Raw genomic sequence first — 23,263 nt, 5'->3', positions numbered from 1 at the left:
GACTAAGGAATAGAATTGAGAAATTAAAGGATGATAAAGGACAGTGGGTACAAGGGGAAACAAATATCATGAGACTGGTAGAAGGGCATTTCACCAAGCTGTTTACGACAGAAGAAAATAGGAACCTAGAGGAGTGTGTATCAGATATTCCTAAGAGAGTCACGGGAGAAATGAATGAGGAGTTAATGGCAAGCATCAATGATGAGGAAATAAAGGAAGCGGTGTTTAGCATGGGAGGCTTAAAAGCTCCAGGCCCAGATGGACTAAATGGTTTATTCTTTCAACAACATTGGGAGATTTTGAGCAAAGAAGTGTGTGACTTGGTCAAACAGATTTTTAAGGAAGGCAGCTTACCGGAGGACCTGGGAGAAACGACTATTGTCTTGATTCCTAAGACAAACCAACCGGAAAGCCTGAATCAGCTCAGACCCATAAGCTGTTGCAACTTCATGTACAAGATAGTGACCAGAATCTTAGTGGGGAGGTTAAGAAGAGTATTAGATGCCATCATATCCCCAGTCCAATGTGCTTTTGTAAAGGGAAGGCTTATACAGGATAATATAATAATTGTGCAGGAAGCTTTTCATAAGCTAAATAAAAAAGGAAATCAAGATAGCAATGACATAGCCATCAAATTAGACATGAACAAGGCATATGACAGGCTGGAATGGAATTTTATACAAAGGGTAATGGAAAAGTTTGGTTTTAACAGCGATTGGGTCCGGTTGATAATGAGCTGTGTGAAAAGCGCAAGTTACAGATTTAAAATAAATGGCAAGCTCTCGGCCAAGATCATCCCAAAGAGAGGACTCAGACAGGGGGATCCGCTATCGCCCTATTTATTTATTTTGGCGGCTGAATGCTTTACAATTCTAATGGATAAGGCGAGGGAGGAAAACCTTATATCCGGAATTAGACTTGCTCCAACAGCACCGGTTATTACCCACCTGCTTTTCGCTGATGATTGTATTATTTTTGCAGGGGCACAGGAAGAGGAGATCTATCAGATTATTCAAATCATTAATAAATATACAGAGGCTTCTGGTCAGAGAATTAACAAGGACAAATCAGGGCTGATATTTGGAAGGCAGGTATCAATACAGAGGAGGGTGAACATTGAGGAGATCACGGGAATGGCATCTTGGGAGGATCCGGGAAGATACCTAGGACTACCAGCAAGATGGGGGAGATCCAAGAATAAGGCTTTGGAGTGGATACAGGAGAAGATGTTGGATAAGATGCAAGGATGGAAAGAGAAGCTTTTAAATCAAGCAGGAAAGGAGATCTTGATAAAAGCGGTAATTCAAGCGATCCCGGTCTATGCTATGAATATCATTAAATTTCCTAAGTCATTTTGCAAAAGAGTTGAAGCAGCAGTGGCCAGATTTTGGTGGAATTGCAATGGCAAGGAGAGAAGCATTCATTGGCAGAGTTGGGTTAAATTGACAAGGAGCAAAAATAGCGGAGGGATGGGATTCAAGGATTTAGAATGCCACAATATAGCACAATTGGCAAAACAAACTTGGAGGATGTTAAAAGAGGAAGATGCTATTTGGGTTCGGATCCTAAAGGCCATCTATTACCCGAATTGCACCCTATGGGAGGCGAGAGAAGGAAGGAGCGCTTCATGGATATGGAGGAGCTTGCTAGAAGGAAGGGATTTTCTTAGAAGGAAAGGAAGTTGGAGTATAGGGAATGGTACGGAGGTGGATATTTGGGAAGACAATTGGGTAGCAAGGATAGGAAAATTGAGAAGAGATGGAGCAGGTGATACTGGAAAAGTCAGTGAGCTAATTATAGATGGGGAGGGTTGGGACAGGAGGAAGATTTATGAATCATTTCATGGAAGCGTGGCAGAACAAATAACCAAGACTCCTATTAGCTTGATCAATAAGAAGGATCACTTTGTTTGGAAGTACAGAATGGATGGACAGTACACAGTGAAAACCGGTTATCATGTTGCAAAGGAGGAGAAGGATTTGAAGGGGGAAGGAAGAGTCTGCAAGCCATCAACCAGTCAACACTGGAGGGAGGTTTGGAAAGTTATTTGGAAATTACAGGTGCCTCAAAAGCTTAGAATGTTCCTATGGAGGGCAGTACATGGAATTTTGCCAGTAAACAAGAATCTGCATCAGAAGAGAATTACAGCGGCGCCCACATGCAGCATATGCCAGAGAGAGGAGGAGACAATTGAACATGCGATTCTTTTGTGCCCGTGGACTAGAGCAGTGTGGTTCGGATCTAATATCCAAATCGTTCCTACGGCCTATAAGGTAAGATCTTTTGGAGAATGGATATTGGACAAGATCAGAAGAATAAAGGCAGAAACAGGAACTGAACAAGAGAAAATCTTAAGCAATCTAGGATGTCTGTGTTGGTGTATTTGGAAAGCAAGAAACCAGTATATATTTCAGCATACAAAAATCAACCCACAGAAGGTAATACTCCAATCAGAATTATTAACATCAGAATATCACAAGGCAATTCAGGAGTCCAGTATAGCAAACATTCAAGATACAAGTAAAGGCGGAGCAAGAAAGAGAATTACCTGGAGACCACCGCCTAAGGATAGATTGAAGGTGAATACGGATGCAGCTTTCCATAGGGACACAGGTACAGCAGCTCTAGCAGCGGTAGTAAGGGACTGGCAAGGAAAAGTCATCACTGGGATAACAGCAACAGTCAAGACAACATCACCATTAAGTGCGGAAGCTCAGGCATATAGACAAGCACTAATACTCATCAAGAATATTCAGATTCCAAATTGCTTAATCGAAACAGATTGCTTACCTCTAGTTCAGGCAATCAAGGCAAGAACACCCATAGTTGAAGCTGATGCAATCATTCGAGACATTCTCCATCTGCTGGAAGAGGCCCCAGATGTGGGAGCTACCTGGACTCCAAGGGATGGCAACAAACTAGCTCACCAACTGGCAGCATTGGCAGCGGAGAATAATCTAGGGAGAGACTGGACAACGAACCCACCTATTCAAGTGAGGAACATAATCAGATCAGAAGCCACTCTCGCAACAATTCAGAATCATCAATACAGACAAGATCAAGGTTTACAGCATCTAGTTAACATTGATTATGTGTCAACCACCTACCAGCAAATGCAAAGGGAAGAAGACATACCTGCAGGAGTAGAACCGGACATCCGGGATAAGCTACCAGAGATAGCTAGGGAACATCAGCACACCAAAGCTTTGCTTCAACTACCGAGGGACATCCACGAGTCAGTCTCCAAAACAGCAACCCTAGCTCGAAGAGGAGACATTGTCGCACAGCTAGAGAAATACAGTGTGGTGTGCCAGGCAGGAGGGAGCGAAGGTTATCTCGAAGACTCAGCGGTGGTGGCAAGACAGACCCGAGGGAGTCGAGAGGAAGGAGATGCAACGCCTGAAATGGGTCTTGCAAGGAAGACAGGGGAAGAACATAAAGGACTGTGGAGCAGCAAAGTTTCAATTCAGCATCTAACACAAACAAACTCATCCCTCAGAGGCGTCGGGAGAGAAGGAGTTCTGATTCGCCAACATGCATCATCGTCTCCATGCGGTGAAAGAGGGAGAAGCCATGGCAGATGCTTCGAGGGTTAGGTAGTGTCAGGGTCGGACGAGGGGATGGGTGGGTTGCGGGTGCGGGTTGCGGGTTGTGGGTGTCTCAGTCTTTGGCGCTTGGGCCGGGTTGTTTGGCCGGCCAAGGCCACATCCAAAAAAAAAAAATGTAGCTTTTCCTCGAATAGTTTGGTAGAATCAAAACAAGATATATGATATAAAAAAATAAAATATATATTTTTAAAAAAATTTAATAAAAATTTTTAAATATTTTTAATTTTTCTTTCATTTTAATTTTATTCTAAAAATTTTAGATTTATATCAAATTTATTTTTAATAACAAATTTTTTAAAAAAATTATAAAATTAATTCAATAATAATTTTACAAAAATAATCTTTTTAATGACTATTTTTTTAATTTATAAAATTAATTTAACAATAATTTTACAAAAATAATCTTAAACATAAATAAATCAAACATAATTACTATACATTATTAATGAAAATTATTCATTAGAAATATATTTGATATAAATAAAAAATTTTTAAGATAAAAATAAAATAAAATAAAATTTTAGATTTTTTTAAATTTTTAACAAATTTTAGAAATAAAAAATATAATTTATCCTATAAAAGATAATATGATAAAATATTAAAAATTAGTTTTAGTTTTTGTATTAACGAGCTAAATTTTATATATTTAATTTATTTATTGGAAATTTACTAAAGTAAATAAAAATATGGGTTTTATTAGACATAAATTCAGATCTGTAAGAATTCAATATATAAATGATAATTTTCTTAAAAAAATAATTTCTTTTGATTTTTAATAACTTAAATGCAGTAATTTTTATGTATTCAATATTTTTTATGTATATGTATTTGACGATACGTTTCAAAAGAATTCCTATTTATATATTTAGTTTATAATTTCATTTTGTGGATTACTTAATTTCAATTTTGACTGAAAATAATATTTATTTATTGAATTTTTTAACAAAATATAAATGTTAATAAGTTTTTAAATTTAAAGATAAATATTGTTTAATTTTAATTTTTATTTTTTATATTTAAAATTTCTAAAGGAAAGGGACAAAGGGTTGTGCGTAAAAAATGGAAAACGTAAATAGAGTGGGCCCATGTAGTCGTGGCAGCGAATATAAGTGAGTGTGTGACAGCACGGCCGCTGATACAGCAAGTTATTTTTGTGTTGCCTTTTTCCCTTTGAAAATTGAAATTATTCCTATTTTTTATTTTGATATTTTAAAAGCTGTGCCTGTGCCTACCACCTATGACTAATACGGTATGCAACAGTGTCACTCATCCATGGCTAATTGCTTTTCTTTTCCCTTCTCTCTTTGCCTAAGTAACACATCCTTTTATAGTTTAATTCTTATTATTTTTAAAAAAATGTATATTGATAGTTTTTATGTTTTATGATATTTAATGGATAATAATGGATGAAGACTTCATTTCAGAAGAACAAGTTTAAAGTTGTTAATACATTTTTTCTTACATAGGATAAAAATAATTCAGTGAAATGACAGGATTAAGACTATTAATATATTTTTTTAAACAAAATAATAACAAAAATTGACAAAAAAAAAAAAAACAAAAATTTATCTATTTGTATGTATTTGTTTTTGGTGAGGATGTTTTTGTTTCCCAGGGCTCACTGAATTTCAGCCCAATTGTATCCAAGCTCAACCCAATTCCATGTTTTTAGAGCACTTACATTCTATGATTTTTTACTGATAAAAAAAAAAAATCATATTAACAAACAACAAACCCTTAAATATAATTTAGTATCACGATAGATTAATGATGAGTACGTAATTGCAGTGCAATTATATATATTCTCCAAAAAAAAGAATATAACTTATAAATAGATATTGATTAATATATGTAATTTACTGTAAATGTATGTTTGGGGAAATATATATTATTGTCATTACTTTGTATATATGTAATACCTAGAAGTTGAAAACATAAAAAAAGAAATAAAAAAGCACAATGTGAACTTGTATTCAAGAAAGGTAAAAATATAGGAGATAAGAGAGATAAAGTGAGGAGTTTAAAACATTACTTTGTCTTTGATCCCTCAATTTTTCTTTTCGATATTTATTGAATTTTTATAATATAATACTATTTCACTCCCTTTTTCTTTTTTTTATTAAATTGTTTAATTTTTCATGTTTAAAAAATTTTCATCTTTTGTTTAATACATATTTAACAATTGCCTACTATACTTAATTAATGTGATTTCACTAATACAGAAAAATAATTTTGAGGTCATACATAGAAAAGTTAAAAAACCAACAAAACTACAAATACAACCGATTTTTTTTTAACTTATTCTGTATTCAAGTTTCCTTATTTTCTTTGTCCACTTATACTTACTGAGTCACCGACACGAAAAATCATGTGTAAAAGAGGAAAAGTTTTAGAGAGAGAGAGAGGTTACTTTATGTATAAACTGGAAGATTCTATGGTGTTTATGTTAGTTGTAAGTATCACGTGCTTTTATGTAGTGTCATGGCTACAAGGTGACACGTGAAGCTGAGGATAAATGTGATAACGGGACTATCACATCAGTGAAGTGATTAAGTTGCTTTTATTTTGATTGTTTTATGGAGAATAAATAATTAGAAAATAGAAAGTAACCACTAATTTATGGACGTTTTTTATTTTTAATGTTGTAGCTGGAATGGAGTTGGACACCATTATGGGGGAGGGAGGGGCTTCACTAGCTTTTGGTGTCAGGCATGTAACAACTCGGACCCTCCGAGTTTCAACAGGCTACACGGATCGTCCGATTTCCCTCTCAGCAGACGCACAGTCCGATTTCAAAGGGGAAGGACACGCGTCGCGTTGCAGTAGCTCCCCAAACGGTGTCCTGAAACTAAACACTCGCTCATGCATTCACCCCTCTCACCATCCGAAAATATCACTCTCTCAGCTTTCATTTTCAAGCTGAAGCTCCCATTGTTCTTCTTTCTCCTCTCAGCTGTGCATGGTTGAAGAAATAAAAGAATGCCAAAAAAAATAAAACTAAGAATGTTGATCGACCTGAACTTCATGTTATGCATTATCTCAATCATCCCGATTATGTAAGTTTTTTTTTACATTTTTAAATTTTTTTATTTAAAATTATTATTGTAAAATGTTTACTTGTTGTTATTAGAAGTACAAATTAGAAATATAGATAGAATAAAATAATTATTACTATTTTTCAGCATTTATATGTATTTTTTAATTTTTTTAGAATTTTTTAATTAATTTTTAATTGTAAATATTATTGTTAGTAAATTAATTATTATTATTTTGTTAATTGATACATTTTAAAATGTAAACTTTATTAGGTATTTTTTAATAGAGCACGTAATTTTTTTTTGTGATTTTTTAAAATTTTGTATTATAATTATTATTTAATATAAATATAACCAAACTAAAAAAGAGAGCCCAACCGCTCAATTTTAATTATAATTATGATTGAAAATAGGGTTAATTTTTTTAAATCTTATTAAAATTATTAATTATAATTGTAATGAATGGAGGTAAATCTTATTGTTGTTGTGAGAAACTATTAGTCTTATTTTGGGAATAACTTTAGATTTTTTAATTGTAATTTTCATTGTTAGGAAGTTAGTTAGTTGTTATGAATGATGTTCGAAAAAGAATTTAGGCATAGAGTGTTTATTATTATTATTTTTTATAATTGAGAAAAATATGTTTAAATAATAGTATATGACTAATTAATATTAGATATTATTCAAGATAAATGTGTTATTGTAGAGAGATTTGATTAGGTATTTATGTATTAATTATCATTATTAGTAGTTGGTGTGGTAAAAAAAAATTATTTTATTTTAGTAGTAAGTTAGTAAGTGTTAAGAAGTTGACTAATTCTTTGTTATGTTCTTTGTAGAAGTTAAGAATGTTGACATGTGACCATCCAGTTCCTCCGGATCGGTACAACGATAGGGTGGAGGAGTATCTACGACTTACCGGCTTTTATCATGCATCACAGATTGGGGTAGTCCAATGTCAAAAGGCACTGGTGAATGCTCTAATCGAGCGGTGGCACCCAACACACATACGTTTCACCTTTCTATTGGTGAATGTGCCGTCACTCTTGAAGACGTGGCTCTAATTCTTGGTCTTCCAACTGACGGACTTCCAGTTACAGGGATGACAATGAGTAGTTTCGAAGCCTTGGAGGCGGAGTGTTTGCATCAATTCGGAGTTGCACTGCGTAAGTCGGACTGTAGAGGCAGTTGCATAAAACTGACTTGGCTGCGGGATCTTAAAGAAAATTTACACTTGACTGGTGAAATTGGTATACAGAGGTATGTCAAGTGCCACATTATGTTGCTTATCGGGACGATCTTGTTTGGGGATAAATCAGGCGCAGGTGTGCACTGGAAGTTTCTACCATTGCTTCGTGAATTTGGTAGTATTATACAATACAGTTGGGGATCTGCATGCCTAGCACACCTCTACAGGGCATTATGCTGGGCATCTCGAGTTGACTGTAAGGAAATAGATGGCCCACTAACACTTCTGCTCGGTTGGGCTTGGATCCGACTGCCATATCTATCGCCGGTTCCTAGGGAGCCCCGCAGTTTTCCGCTAGCAAACATGTAATATTATAATTAAATGTACCCCTATATTGATATTTATAACTTAGTTGTCAACATTAAATGTATCGTATTAGGTGGCGAAATTGGGAGCGTGGTGACCGACGATATAGATATATGAAGCTAGCTGATTTTAGGAAGGCCTTTGATGAATTTCAGGAAGGCGAGGTGAGTTTTCATTAAAGTAGTATTAGTTTCCTGTTTAATGCCTGCGTAAATCTTATGAACCATTGTCAATGTGATTGTTATGTGGGTTGTAATCATGAGTTTCCTTTATTTTTTTCAGTTTGTGTGGGTTGCGTATGCTGTGGATCGCATGGATCCGAACATAATTCCTGCTGAAATCTATATGCACTCGGTTGTTTGGAGCGCTACAGTACCTTTGGTGTCATTTGAATGTATTGAGTGGCATGCTACCGATAGGTATAGGCGACAATTCGGATTCATTCAGGGAGTACCTCATGAGGAGCGGAATCTGGACAAGGCGCATGGAGAAGTCCTCACTGATCCTAAGAATCTTAACTGGGCCATGGCACCGACTCATTACAGTTGGGTGATGCATTGGAAAAACAGGTATCGCCACATTCTTTCTGAGCTTCCCATGCCTTCACAGCATCCGTTGGATACTTACATGCATTGGTACCGAGGAAAATTTGGGAACCGCTTGATATTGTCGAATCTTGTGGGCGAAGAGAATGATGAGGGTAATCAGGATTTGGATTAGGGGAATCAGGATATCGATGAGGGTAGTCAGGATATGGATGATGACAATGAAGAACAGGAGCTACATTCGCCTGAGATACCACCTCCAAATCCACTTCCACAAGAACAACCTCAATTTTCAGGCCAGTATGTACCGCAGACACATTTCAACCCATCATTTTCACAGCATCAACAATATTGGGGTATGTCACAGTTTGAACCAGGCGAAGGCAGTTCTTTTAGCCAGTTGCTTGGGTTTATGGCTGGAGATGCAGGACAGTCACAATTTGGCCATCAAAATGAGTTCATGCCAGGGAGATATTCGTTGGATGCGAGGTATCCGGGCCATACCTCATCGGTGGCTTTTGGAGGATTCGTATTTGTTGACTCTAGTAGGAGTGATGGTAGACGCGGAATTTTTAATAGTCAAAATCCTTACCCTGTTTCCATGGAACTCATTGAAGAAAATGCTAACACACTCGAGCAAGAGACCGATGCGTATCTAGTGGACAATCAAAAATTTGTGAAGGATGTAAAGTGGGCAATCAGAAAGTAGTTGTGGTGTAATGTATTTATTTAAGTATTAATCATGTCAACTATGTTTAGAGTACTTTGTATCTGTTGGACATTACGTATTAATGAGCTGGAAAATGCTAAGATTTCTATTGTATGTTTAGAGTATTTATGCATTAATGACCTTATTCAGGTATTATTGATGTGGACTATGTATTAATGTTTCATAAAATCTGAGTATCTTATTATAACAGATATTATGTCAATATACCTCAATTGGACAATTGAGATCATATTTTAACATGCTACAAGTATCTTATATTTAGTGTTGTTAAAATCGGACCGGACCGGCCTGTTTAACTAGAGAATCGGTAAAAACGACCATCTACCGATCCGGTCTAAAATTTGAACCGCATAAGATTAAAGACCGGTCTTTTACCAAATAATTCTTGTGTAGCTAAATTATTTTAAACTTAGTTATAAAGTCACTTAAATATTTTTTTATAATTATGTAATAGCTATCAGTATTATATTTTAATAAATACTTGTAGAAGATATTAATATAATACATATAAAGTACTTAATAAATTATTAAAACTTAAAAATAATAACTATTTTAACATAAAAGCAAAATAAAAACGTCATACAATGTTACATAAATACGAGATTTTGAGTGATATTATACAATGTTAGATATATCAGGTCAATTTAAATCACATGGACAACTTATGCCATACTATATAATGCTACACATATCATATCATCTGAGACTGTGAATCTATTGAGCATTTCCGTCGGCATTTGCACCTGCTGACTGACGGCATCTGCTACGACTATGTCCCTCAGCTCCACATAGCCTACATCGCCTAGGACGACGTAACATTTGCGTGTCCATCTCATTCAAGAAACGGGTCATCCTGGGGTGACCTTTCGTGACGCGTCTCAGGTACAGATTCGGTACAAACCAAGGTCCGTTGTAAGCAAGCCATGTCGTAGGATTACCTAGTGGCCTAAACCTTGATCGGTACACCGGCCAAACTTGGTCCATCTTATACACATCATGCACATACAGTTTTCAATCCAGTCGCTGGTTGGCACAACATGCAAACACATGTCTGCAAGGGATCCGGTCCACCTAGAACTCACCACAGTCACATCGAAGGCCACGTAGATCGACTACAAACTCCAGTCCGCTTGGCATCTCACGCACCTCAAAGACCTCATTCTACCGGTCAAAGCAACTGACCTGAATGTTTCCTGATGCAAGTTGGTTTGCATGCAACTTCGAGGTCATGACATCAGAGAAACATGGCCAGCATTAATCCGCGCTTCTTCCTCCGCTCTTTTTCGGGTGAACAACTCGTTTAGCCTATAGAATGTTGCCTTCACAAGAACAGTAATGGGAAGATTGCGTGCACCCTTCAACACTGAATTGATGCATTCCACAAGATTCATCGTCATGTGACCCCATCGGTATCCACCATCAAATGCCAATGCGTACTGTTTGCGAGCAATTCGGTTTAACCAGTTTGTATACGCTTCGCCCCGTTCCTGTAATCGCTGGTAACGCACTTCGTACTCCCGCACCGTCCTCGAATATCCTGGAGGATAGCAACATAAAAAAAGAAAAATAATAGCTGTCAAAACAAATGTTGAAGGTTACATCTGTTAATAACTTACTTAAATTTAGTAAATGGTTACTAATGTTGACGACCAATTTTTGGAGGTACGGTGCCTTGAATTTTCGCAGAAAATTTGACTCTATATGCCTGATGCAACACATATGAAAAGCTCTAGGAGGTGACCAAGCTCCATTACTGCGTTCTACAGCTGCATTGATGGATTCATGTCGGTCGGATATTAGACCCACACCATCCCGAGTGACAACATGCTGACGAAGGTTACTAAGGAAAAAGTGTCATGCATCAGAAGTCTCTCCCTCCACAATAGCAAACGCAATTGGGACGATATTGTTGTTGCCATCTTGTGAAATTGTCACTAGCAGACAACCCTTATACTTTCCGTACAAGTGAGTCCCATCCACCTGGACTACTGGCTTACAATGTCTGAATGCCCTAATATAGGGGTAATAACTCCAAAATACTCGATGCAGTACTCGAATATCACCCACCAAGTCATCGCCTTGATATGCAGGCATAGTCTCAAAATGGACAACAGCTGATGGCTCCTTATAACACATAGCCTCAAACTATATAGGCAACGCTTCAAATGATGCTTCCCAACCTCCAAATATTTTTTTCTACTGCCCTTTACTTAGCCAACCATGCTTTTCGATAACTAACGGTGTAGTTGAAATTCGATTGCACTTTTGCTATAACTGACTTTACCTTTAAGGAGGGGTCCGCCTCAACCAATGGCTTTATCGCTTCTGCAATTGTGATAGAATCCAGCTTCGAATGATCCTGTGAAATGGTGGCTCTGGTACAGGTGTGACTACCATTATACCTCCTTATAACACAACAGTACTTCCTGCTGATCATGCTAACCCTGATAAGCCAATCACACCCTGACCCGTACTACGTACACTTGGCATAAAATGTCAACGGCTCAGACTCATACACCCGGTAGTCTATGCTTTGTCGTATGGTATACTCTTTTATCGCCTTAATAACAGCTTCTCTAGAACTGAACTCCATACCAACGGCAAATTCACCATCTACAACAATAGGAATCTCTGCAATTGACAACCACCATAGGAAAAATCAAATAAATACACACATATTACAAATCTGACAACATGTTATTATGTCACTCTAATTAAAAAAAGAACAACAGCAGAAGATGTAAAAACCGAACCGGACAGGCCGGTTCGACCGTCAAACCACATGAACCGGAACCTAACCGGTCCAGTTCACTGGATTTGAACCGTACAAGAGATCGATCAACTGCGAATGATAATTAGAAACTCACGTAATATTTACTAATCATATTCGAGAGAATTTTATTATTACCTAATAAGTACTTATACTATATATATAACAGTGAAAGATTTAAAATATTGTTATAAAACACATACATTTTCAACTTTGTTATTTAACATTCGTGTTATTTTTTATTTTTTATTTACATAGGACCGGTCAACCAGTTTTTTCCACTAACCCAGCGGTTTTACCAGTGACTCAGTCACCTGAACCGCTCGACCACCAGTTCGATCCTGAGAACTATGACATCAATGCATGATTAAATAATGGTAAATAAATACTAATTTATTCATAACTAAATCAATAACTGACTAAAAAAAACTAATACGACGTATTACGTACCTGCAGTCATATATCCCAAAAACTCCGAAATATGCATGGCTTCCAAGTCCAAAACTTGCATGAATGATGGCTCCTCAAACGGCACTTCGTTTGCGAGTGCATTTGCCACCTCTGTCACATCTGGAGCCGTTGCTCCATCACCTTGATCTTCATCTCCATCTCCATCTAGACCAACAAACTCGTAGTTACTTTCGAACTCTTCTTCACTGTCACTATTATAATCTTCTCGTAGAATATTCCGGTCGGCCTCAGATTGTTCAAACTCAACATACAACTCGATGAACGAGATCTGAGCCCGGTTTTCAATATACATTGAAAACATCTCTTGCATGCTCACTTCGTCCGTCACATATTTAGTTTGAAACTGGACGAATCCACCAAATACCTATATGGGATATCTGTATAGAATACAAGATATCTTTTTTGCCCTCTCAGAATCAATCTTTTCACAGATCACATATTTGAGCTCTTCAAATGAGATGATAAAAGGAATAACAACATCTAGCGATTTTTCACAAATAAATTTTACTCCTTCCGACGTTTGTAGTAAAATCTGACCAAAATAATACACTTTTAGTAACACTCTGTCACTCATTTCTCTCAATCACACAAAAAAAGGATAGCTTTAGCTACTAGATTTTCAAGTTTAAAACAGCAAGTAATAAAGAAATGAGAAAGAAGAAACAGAAGACGCAGCCATTCAAGTTGGGGAAGAAGAAGCGAGTAAGCTACCAGTTCACTTCACACTTTTATATAGACCACTTTAACGAACTCGTACCATTCGACTAGGTTAACATGATTCAAAAAAAATATTAAGAAATGAAATTGGACCATGCGAATTCATCTCGAAGTTCCTCAAAAAATTTTCCATCCTCACTCAAAATGGAGGGTCCGAGTTCTTTTCAAATTCTAAGCATGGAACTCGGACCATGCGACTTGTAGTACCATTGCATATTAAAAAACAAACCTAAGGTAACACGGAGGGTCCGATTTAGAGAAACCCAAATTTTATTTCTCATCCTGAATACAAATCGGACCGTGCAATTTGATATGCTAAATTCATAACTAAAGAAAACGCACGGTCCGAGTTCTTCTCCCGCACATTGCCAAAAAGCTATCCCACATATACGTCTAGTCTCCCATGCTTCCATATCCAAGAAAAGCACACATATAGATTCCATTTCGATAAAATTGAGCCATTTATGGATGGTTAGGAAATAGGTTTTGGTCAAAAGATAAATAAAAAACTAAGAAAGTTCCAAAAAAATTCCAAATAGCTAACTGAGGGGCACAAACTATTATTTAATTATGAGCAATGCTAGAAAACCAAAAGGGTATTAGCCAAAAACCAGCTAAATACCTTTGGGTGAATTCAAAATCTTTATGAGTTAATATATATAGATGTTTCTTCTGCTAAGTATTAGAATGTTTCTTTTCATACTAAATGGATGTTCTTTTATATATTTTTTGAATTTTTTTGTATTACAAATGTGAATGTCTCTATTTTCTAAGAATTTCATAATTTTTTTAAATTTTATAGATATTTAATTATTTTTACTAAAATATAACTTGATGTTTCTTTTGTTAAATATTAGGATATTTTTTTCATATTAAATGAATATTTTTCTTATATTTCTGTAATTGTTCAAGGACTCCTTTAACAATGGCCTCTGACCTCCTCACTACCCTTGCCGAGTACCCTCCAAGCTTCCAATTCTTCCCGGAGGATGATGATGAACTTGAACAAAATGATGACCAAGATGAAAGCCCCCCTCATCTCCAAACAGCTCCAAAGTCGCACCAAGATTCTGCTCTTGGGTGATTGAGACGTTGAACCGTGGGCTTCAAAGGGGAGCCATAAGGGGTAAAACAATAAACCAAGGCATAAAGCAAACTTGGGCCAACAAGAATTGTAACCGTTTTGGGCCAAGAAATGCTACTGGGCCAGGACCTTTTTGGGAGACAGCAACAAGGTGAACCGGGTCAGGAGAACTCGGATCGCTGCAAGCGGAGCACCCTAAGGGTCTGCAGCTTGGTTCTTCACGCAACGCCAACAGCATGGATCTATGGAGTTCGCGGCACTGCTTCTCCCCTGGTCACACGAGAACGACGAGCTGGAGACATACGATCAACCTGTGCGAGCCATGGACTTGAGGACCGAATTGCGATAGGAATGGTTGACGGGTCCGAGGGTGAGAATGTTGTGGATGGCAGAGGCGGCTGCGCTGGAGAGTTTGGGGATGAGGAGTTGGCGGCGGGAATGGAGGGTTTGGAGGACGGAAGGGTTAGAGGATTGGTCATTGGAGAGGATTGATATATCTAGCCTTCAACCAATTGCTGGCTTTGGAGATGCTGTGGTTTAAAGCAGACGATGCAGGGTCATCATAGTTGACGGCAAAGAGATTTTGATTTAGAGTGTTGATTGGGTTAGCCGGCGTAGGATCTGTGTGTGTGATTGTTAGAGGTGGGTAGGTTAATGTGAGAGAGAAGATGAAGGTTTTTATAGGTTTTAATTAGGTTTATTTATTTTAAATTTTTTAAATTTTGAATTTAAAAAATTTTAAATTAATTAATTATTAATATAAATTAATGTGGTTTTGTTTAGTTTTTGGCCGGTAACTTTTTGGTTCTATATACTTTTCCTTTAACTATTAATTATAAGTAAAAATAAGGACAAAATGCGCATATAAGCCAATTGGATACACAATTTACACAATTCAACAAAAAAAACGAGACATGAATCAGGAGGACGTTTTTATGTAATTCGAATTAGACATATTTAAACTAGACTAATGAATAATAATTCGAATCACCCTACCTCGAATTAGACATGACCATAATAATTCGAATGGGTGCAATTCGAACTAGACATGCATGAAAGTATCATAGAAATTCGAATCAATCTTATTCGAATTACACACAAACAAATACATACTAGTTCGAATTGGACTGATTCAAACTAATACCCGATATATTGGCTCATAGTAATTCGAAGCATGCTCATTCGAATTATGGAATATTTGTAAAAAATATTAGAAAAAATATTATATAATATACAAAAATATACTACAAAAAATATAAATATTAGTTGAACGTGAATTTTATAGCATAAATTTAATCCATGTAATTATTTTAATACACCAATAATTATATCTATATAGAGCCAATGCTAAATCGAATTCAATTAGTTCGATAATACGAGTCTATGAAAAAAAATTGCATTTTATAAAGTTTAAAAATTTTTATTATGTGATAGGTTAGTAACAAGTACATTACAAATCTTTTATAGTATTCATCGTTACAATGTTTAATTTAATAATTGTTATTAAAATTTTAGTTGTACTAGTTACAAAATAAATAATCACAATAAATTTTTTTATAAAACTTTCTTAAAAGATCTCATGAGTATTATAAAAAGTATCTTAAATCGATTTACATAAATTGACTTACAAATTTTTAGTACTCATCAAATCTTCTAACAAATTTTCATATTTTATAAAATTATTTACAATAAGAGAATATAAATAATAATAATAATAATAAAGTTTAAACATATTTTATTATATTAGGTTTGATAAAAATTAAAGTATTTAAATAAATGATTTGGTAGCAGTCGAATAGATATTTGGAAAGCATTTATCATATTATAAATTCATAATTATGTAAGTATGCGAAGGATTTATTTTTTAAATTATGTTTTTAAATTAAATAGCTTTCAATATTATTAGATTGTCCTAATTTTAATTCGGTCAATTCATTTTATATTTATATATTGTAATTATTTATTTTGTAACGAGTATAACTAAAATTTTAATAATAATTATTAAATTAAACATTGTTACAATGATTAGTATAAAAATTTGTAATGTACTCGTTACTAATCTATCACATAATAAAAATTTTTAAACTTTATGTTTTGTCGATTTTAGCAAATTGATGGTGGTTCGATATCTAGTGGTTTGGGAGCGAAACCTACTCCTCTTTGCAGGTACCAATTTTCTAAAAGTACATTAAAGTGTCTTCGATTAAACGTGTTTTGGGATAAAAGATAAATTAAAATTTGTAAATAAATAAAAGGAACAAAAAATAGAGTTTTCGAAAAAGAAAATGTGCTGAAATTGAAAAAGGATGAGTTGAAATTAAAAGAAAGCAGAAATTGCCTTGGACTGAGTCAAAGGGCTTTGACATGAAGATTAAAAGTGCAGAAATGTAAATTAAACAATGAAAGTAAAAAATACTTAAAAGATAAACTTGTTTGAAAAATAAAGTTTACAAGAAGATAAATTGAAGAAGTAAAAATATGGAAGGAACCCTACAAAAAGTAACTCGAATACAGATTCAGGAATTCTCTGGGGATGTGAGTGTGCTTGAGTATTTTCTGAGTTAAAGTTCCAACCCTTATTCCCTAAAACTTCCTAGTATTTATAATCTACTTTTGGTAACTGACGATTAATTACAATTAATTACAAAATCATAGCCTTGAATGCATACTCTTTGGTAACCGTTCCCGCCTTTTGGCTATAAATGTTACCCATGATTTCCTTCCGTGATGAAAGCCTTTAACTTCTCCACTACCATAACTGCTCGATCCACTTATTCGAATATCTTGTTCGATTACCTGTCTCGAATATCTTGTTCGATTAGGCCTATTCGATTTAATAAAGTAAATATAATCGAATCCGCGTCGATTACCTCCAACCCATGCTTGCACGTGTATCTTTTCAAATATGTCTTTGACCTCTTTATTACTTCGAACCAACTTACCTTTATCGAAAATATTTTTTCGATTAACACTAATTTTGTTTCATAGACTTGTATTATTGAACTAATTGAATTTGATTTAGCATTGGTTCTATATAGATATAATGAGGGGCGAAGGTACATGCTATTAAAGGGGGGCAATGGTCCCCCAAAATTTTAATTTTCATTTATAAAAAAAAAGTCTAGCCCCTCCTGTTTTTATTTCCCAGCCCCCTCCCTTACTTTCTCAGCCCCCTTAATTCATAAAAAAATAGCCCAATACTCCAATAGCCCATTTCCAGTTCCACCCTTTTTTTATTTGCCAACTGCCCAACCCCCTTTTCTAATAGTCTATTTTCCAATTCCCAATTCCCACCCCTTTTTTTTATTTGCCAGCCGCCCAACCCCATTCCTCTTTGTTTTGTTCGTATATTTTTTCAATCCCTCTTTTGTTCCTATACTTTTCACTTTCACTTTGCAGGTAATAATTTTTGACTTTTTCTATTCTTCTTTTTTTTATCTCTTTAATTTTCTTATCTTTTACCTCTTTGACTTTTGTTTTTTTTTTGTAGATTAAGAAAAAGATAATAATTCAACAGGTGATTATTCACTTCTGTTTCTCAAAAAAGGTTCTATTTTTATTTTTTTTATTTTAAGAAAATTATTAAACTATTGACTTTTCTATTATTATTTTCTGTTAGTCTTGTCTAATTTTTTATATATTTAGTTATTTATTTAATTTATTATTATTTGTTAATTAAGTTTTTGTTATTATATTTTAGTTTGTATATTTAGTTTTTTTTATTAGTTAACTATTTAATTACAAGGTTATATTATTTATACTACAATATTAGTATTATTGTTCTGAATTTTAATATCTTATTTTGAATTGAAATATAATTTTTATATTTTATAAAGATCTAGATTGTAATTTACACTTTTTGCTAAATATATTTTTAATTATAGGAATTTATTTGGCCATTTGATTTATGAGTAAGTTCAAAATCATTGATACATTTTTTAAAAGAAAAGATCAAGAGAATGAAGATGCTTCTACTATTACTACTCCAATACTTGAGGGGTCATCAAATTTCATTACTTCAAGTTCTCCATTGAATAGCTCAAAGCGTCCTCAACTTCTTCCAAATCAACTATATGTTTTTTCGTTTGGAAAGAGATCCTGGAATGCGACCAATGATTTGGAAGTTTTCTCCAAATCAAAGAGATGAAATCCGTCGGACTTATATTAAAGTTGGGCCAAATCAACCAATTCTTGATAATTATCCATTTTCTGGTGATAAAAGTCATCGTCGCTTTCAAGCTTCATGGTTTAAATTGTTTCCATCTTGATTAGAATATTCTATAGAAGATGATGCTATATATTGTTTTCCATGCTTTTTTTTTTTGCTAAGGAACCTTCAATCAATACGGGTTCAAATACTTTTATTGAGAATGGATTCAGAAATTGGAAGAAAGTAAATAGTAGAAAAGAATGTGCTCTTTTGAATCACATTGGTAAAGGTCCCAACTCATTCCATCATAAGGTGTTGAAATCATGTGATGATTTGATGAAACAATCACAACATATCGACAGACTTCTTCATAAGCAAACATCAGAAGAGATTGAAAATAATCGAATTCGACTAGGAGCATCTATAGATTGCATTAGATGGTTGACATTTCAAGGTTACACATACAGAGGACATGATGAAAGCCAAAGTTCAAGCAACAGAGGTAACTTTTTGAAAATGTTGAAATTTTTGGGATCTTACAATGAAAGAGTGAAAAAGAATGTTTTGAAAAATGTTCCAAAAAATGCTAAGTATATTTCAAATGATGTCCAAAAAGAAATTCTACATATTCTTGCTACTAAGGTGAGAAATTCAATTAGAGAAGAGATGGGAGATGCCAAATTTTATATTATTGTTAATGAAGCTAGAGATGAATCTAAAAAGGAGCAAATGGCCATTGTTTTGAGATTTGTTACTCTAGATGATTTTGTTAAAGAAAGATTCTTTGATCTTGTGCATGTCACTGATACTTGTGCAACAACTTTAAAGAAAGAATTGATTTTTGTCTTTTCTCATTATAATCTCCAAGTTGAAAATATTAGGGGTCAAGGGTATGATGGTGCTAGCAACATGCGGGGTGAGTGGAATGGTTTGCAAGCTTTGTTTCTTAAATATTCTCCTCAAGTATATTATGTACATTGTTTTGCTCATAGGTTACAATTAGCATTGGTGGCATCTTCAAGAGAGGTACTTCAAATTCATGAATTTTTTACTCAATTAAACTCTATTGTCACTATTGTTAGTGCTTCTTCAAAAAGACATGATCAATTACAAGAAGTTCAAGCAATTGAAAATGCAAACTTGGTTGTTCAAAATGAATTAGAAACAGGCAAAGGTACGAATCAAATAAGCACTGTACAAAGAGTTGAGGATACTCGATGGAGCTCTCACTTTAATTCTATTTGCAGTTTGGTTAAAATGTTTACTGCTACCAACATTGTTCTCAATAATATCATTGAAGACGGGACAACTTATGCACAAAGAGGTGAGGCTTATGGTGTTAGTAAAATATTATTGTCATTTGAATTTGTTTTCACTTTGCACTTGATGAAAGAGATTATGGGAATCACTAATGTTCTTTGCCAAGCACTGCAACAACAATCTCAAGATATTCTTAATGCAATGCCTATTGTTTCTACATCAAAGTTACTTCTTCAACAATTAAGAGATGGTGGATGGTGCAATTTTCTTGCAAATGTTAAAGATTTTTGTGAAAAGCATGAAATTGAAGTCCCTAATATGAGTGCACAATATGTTTTTTGAAGAGGTCGATCTCGTCAACCAAGTGTGACAGTTGAGCATCATTATCGAATAGATGTATTCTTGGCAACAATTGACTCTCAAATACAAGAGTTGAATAGTAGATTTAATGAGCAAACAATAGAGCTTTTAACTTTGAGTTGTGCTTTGGATCCTAAGGACAATTTCAAATAATTTAATATTAAAAAAATTAGCAAGTTAGCAGAGAAGTTTTATCTCCTTGACTTTCCTTCTAATGAGCTTAATATTTTGAAATCTCAGTTGCAACATTATTAGCATGATATACCAAATCATTTGAAAGGCATTGGTACACTTTTTGAATTGTGCAAGAAGTTGCAAGAAACTGGGAAATCAAGAACTTATCACATGGTTGATAGATTAATGCGTCTTGTTTTGACTCTACCAGTGTCTACAGCAACAACAGAAAGAGCTTTTTTAGCAATGAAAATTGTTAAGACAAGACTCAGAAGTAAGATGGCTGATAAATTTCTTGCATACAATTTGGTCATCTATATAGAAAAAGAATTAGCAGCTATTTTCGACACAAATTCAATTAAGATGATTTTGAAAATAGAAAAAACGGTCGAATAGCATTTTCATGATACAAAACTGTAAGTGGTAACTTTTATATATTATTGTCTTACTTTGATTGAGATTATATATTTAATTTTTTTTATTTTATCAATAGAAATAGTAATATAAAATATTTTTAGTAAATTATTAAACATCGCCCCCCTAAATAGTTAGTCTAACTCCGCCCCTGGATATAATTGTTGGTGTATTAAAATAATTGCACGGATTAGATTTATGCTATAGAATTCACGTTCAACTAATATTTATAATTTTTTTATATTTTTTGTAGTATATTTTTTTATATTATATAGTATTTTTTCTAATATTTTTGGCAAATATTCCATAATTCGAATCAGCATGCTTCGAATTACTATGAGCCAATATACTGGGTACTAGTTCGAATCAGTCCAATTCGAACTAGTATGTATTTGTTTGTGTGTGTAATTCTAATAAGATTGATTCGAATTACTATGATGCTTTTATGCATGCCTTATTCAAATTGCACCAATTCGAATTACTATGTTCATGTCTAATTTAAACTACATAAAAACGTCTTTCTGATTTATTCATGTCTCGTTTTTCTTTTTGACTGAATTGTGTATCCAATTAGCTTATATGGGCATTTTGCCCTAAAAATAATATTAACTATTAAGTAAAAATAATACATTTGGATATATTTTTTAGGATTACTAACATTGAATTTTGATAATTTGAACCAAATTTTTTAATACATTATATTTTAATTTTTTCTAATAGAACAATAAAATTATTTAACACACATACAAAAAAAATTATTATTATTATACATCTAGATATTCAAAAGATACAAAAATAAATTTTTTAATAACACTTTAACAACTCATAAAAATTAACAAAATAGATGATAATAGAACAAGTTGATAGACAAAATTAAAAATTATAATAATGGTACTTGGTAATAATTAATTACGATTAGGTGAAGAAAATGTAGGAAGAGAAAAAGAAAATAAAGTAAATTAAAGACCTCAAGATTTGAAGATTGTTTTGGACATTATATTATCAAGCGGAAACAGTTACACAAATTTTCATAAACGTGGGAGTTACACTTCAATTTGATTGGTTGAAGATGGCTATAAATAGAAAAAGGTTCAAAGACATAAGGGTTAGAATTTTACTTCAAAAATTACTCATACACACTCACATCTCAGTAAATTTTTGAGTCTGCTTCGAGCCAATTTTCTATAGAATTTCTTTCACTTATTTTCTAATTTTCATTTACATTTTCTGCAAACTTTACCTTTTCTTGCAAGTTTATCTTTCAAGTAACATTTACTTTCCTTGTTCGAACTTTACATTTCAGCACTTTTATTTTATGTTTCAAAAGTCCTTTGATTCAACCGAAGGCATTTTACTGTTTTATATTATTTAAAGTCAATGCAAATTATTTCAATTTCAGTTAGTTTATTTTCGAAGTCTTTATTTATTGTTTTTCAGATTTTCTTAATTTTTTCTGATCAAAGGGTCTTTAATGCACTTTTAGAAAATTGATACTCGCAAAGAAGAATAGGTTTAAAATCAATAAAACAGGAATATAATAAAGTATAAATTAATAATTTTAAAAAATAATAAAATTAAAGATAATTTAATAAATTAAATATAAAATTTAAAATTATGTATAAAGATAAAAAATACTTTAAATATAATATTTATTTTTGCTTCAAATTAAATACCGTTAAAAAAATAAATAAATTTATATAATGTTTATAAATAATTATTTTATAAATATTTATTTTAATTTTGTTACACATAATAATAATATAATAAATTTATTTAATATTTTAGTTAACTATCCCATCAGTTAGACGAAAAAAGATTCAAGTTTATACTTATCTATGTTCTGTCATTAACCAACAAATTCATAATCACAATGTATTATAACAAATAATAAAAAAAAAAAAATGGATGAACCTTTAAATACATGAATAAATAAAATTTGCCTCCGTGAAATGAATGACTCACCGACACCTATCAACAATATGGGATTTTAGGAGGGAGGGGGCGTCATTGATTTTTACTTCACTTATTCCAATTTTTATTTTTAGTGTTTGAATTTTGGTGGTATTTTTTAATAGTATAGAGAGTTGGTGTTTTTTTTGGATGTCACAAATTAAAAGGTGAAATTTATAATTTATAATTTTTTTATGTCACACATCTAAGAGTTACATTTATAGTTTTTATTTTTTTAAAAAAATATAAATCTAAGGATCAAATTTCTATTTTAGTGTTAAAAAAAATTTAAAATATACTAATCGGACTCTCCTATTTATTTGAGAATGAAAAAATATTTATCTCACCAAAAATTGATTCCACACTATAAAAATTTGATCTCTTTAATTTTTTAAATATGAAAGCCTGATTTGTTATTTAAAATAAAATAAAAAATTAAA

The 23,263-nt window shown here is 33.4% G+C and overlaps 2 protein-coding genes across 2 annotated transcripts; both read left to right on the top strand.

The window, feature by feature from the left end:
- The first annotated feature begins 7,598 nt into the window (after positions 1-7,598).
- LOC140184823 (serine/threonine-protein phosphatase 7 long form homolog) lies at positions 7,599-8,918 on the top strand. Its single transcript, XM_072238003.1, has 3 exons — positions 7,599-8,197; positions 8,272-8,362; positions 8,481-8,918. The coding sequence occupies exons 1-3, from the start codon at positions 7,599-7,601 to the stop codon at positions 8,916-8,918; spliced, it is 1,128 nt and encodes a 375-aa protein (XP_072094104.1).
- A 10,263-nt stretch (positions 8,919-19,181) lies between these two features.
- On the top strand, positions 19,182-20,267 carry LOC112803276 (uncharacterized). Its single transcript, XM_025846781.1, has one exon. It carries the CDS (start codon positions 19,182-19,184, stop codon positions 20,265-20,267), a length of 1,086 nt encoding a protein of 361 aa, XP_025702566.1.
- Positions 20,268-23,263: the final 2,996 nt, after the last annotated feature.

Source organism: Arachis hypogaea, chromosome 5, assembly GCF_003086295.3.
Source record: "Arachis hypogaea cultivar Tifrunner chromosome 5, arahy.Tifrunner.gnm2.J5K5, whole genome shotgun sequence".
Taxonomy (NCBI): domain Eukaryota; kingdom Viridiplantae; phylum Streptophyta; class Magnoliopsida; order Fabales; family Fabaceae; genus Arachis; species Arachis hypogaea.
The sequence above is the reverse complement of the archived record's forward strand: the minus strand, read 5'-3'. Positions and strand labels throughout refer to the sequence as shown.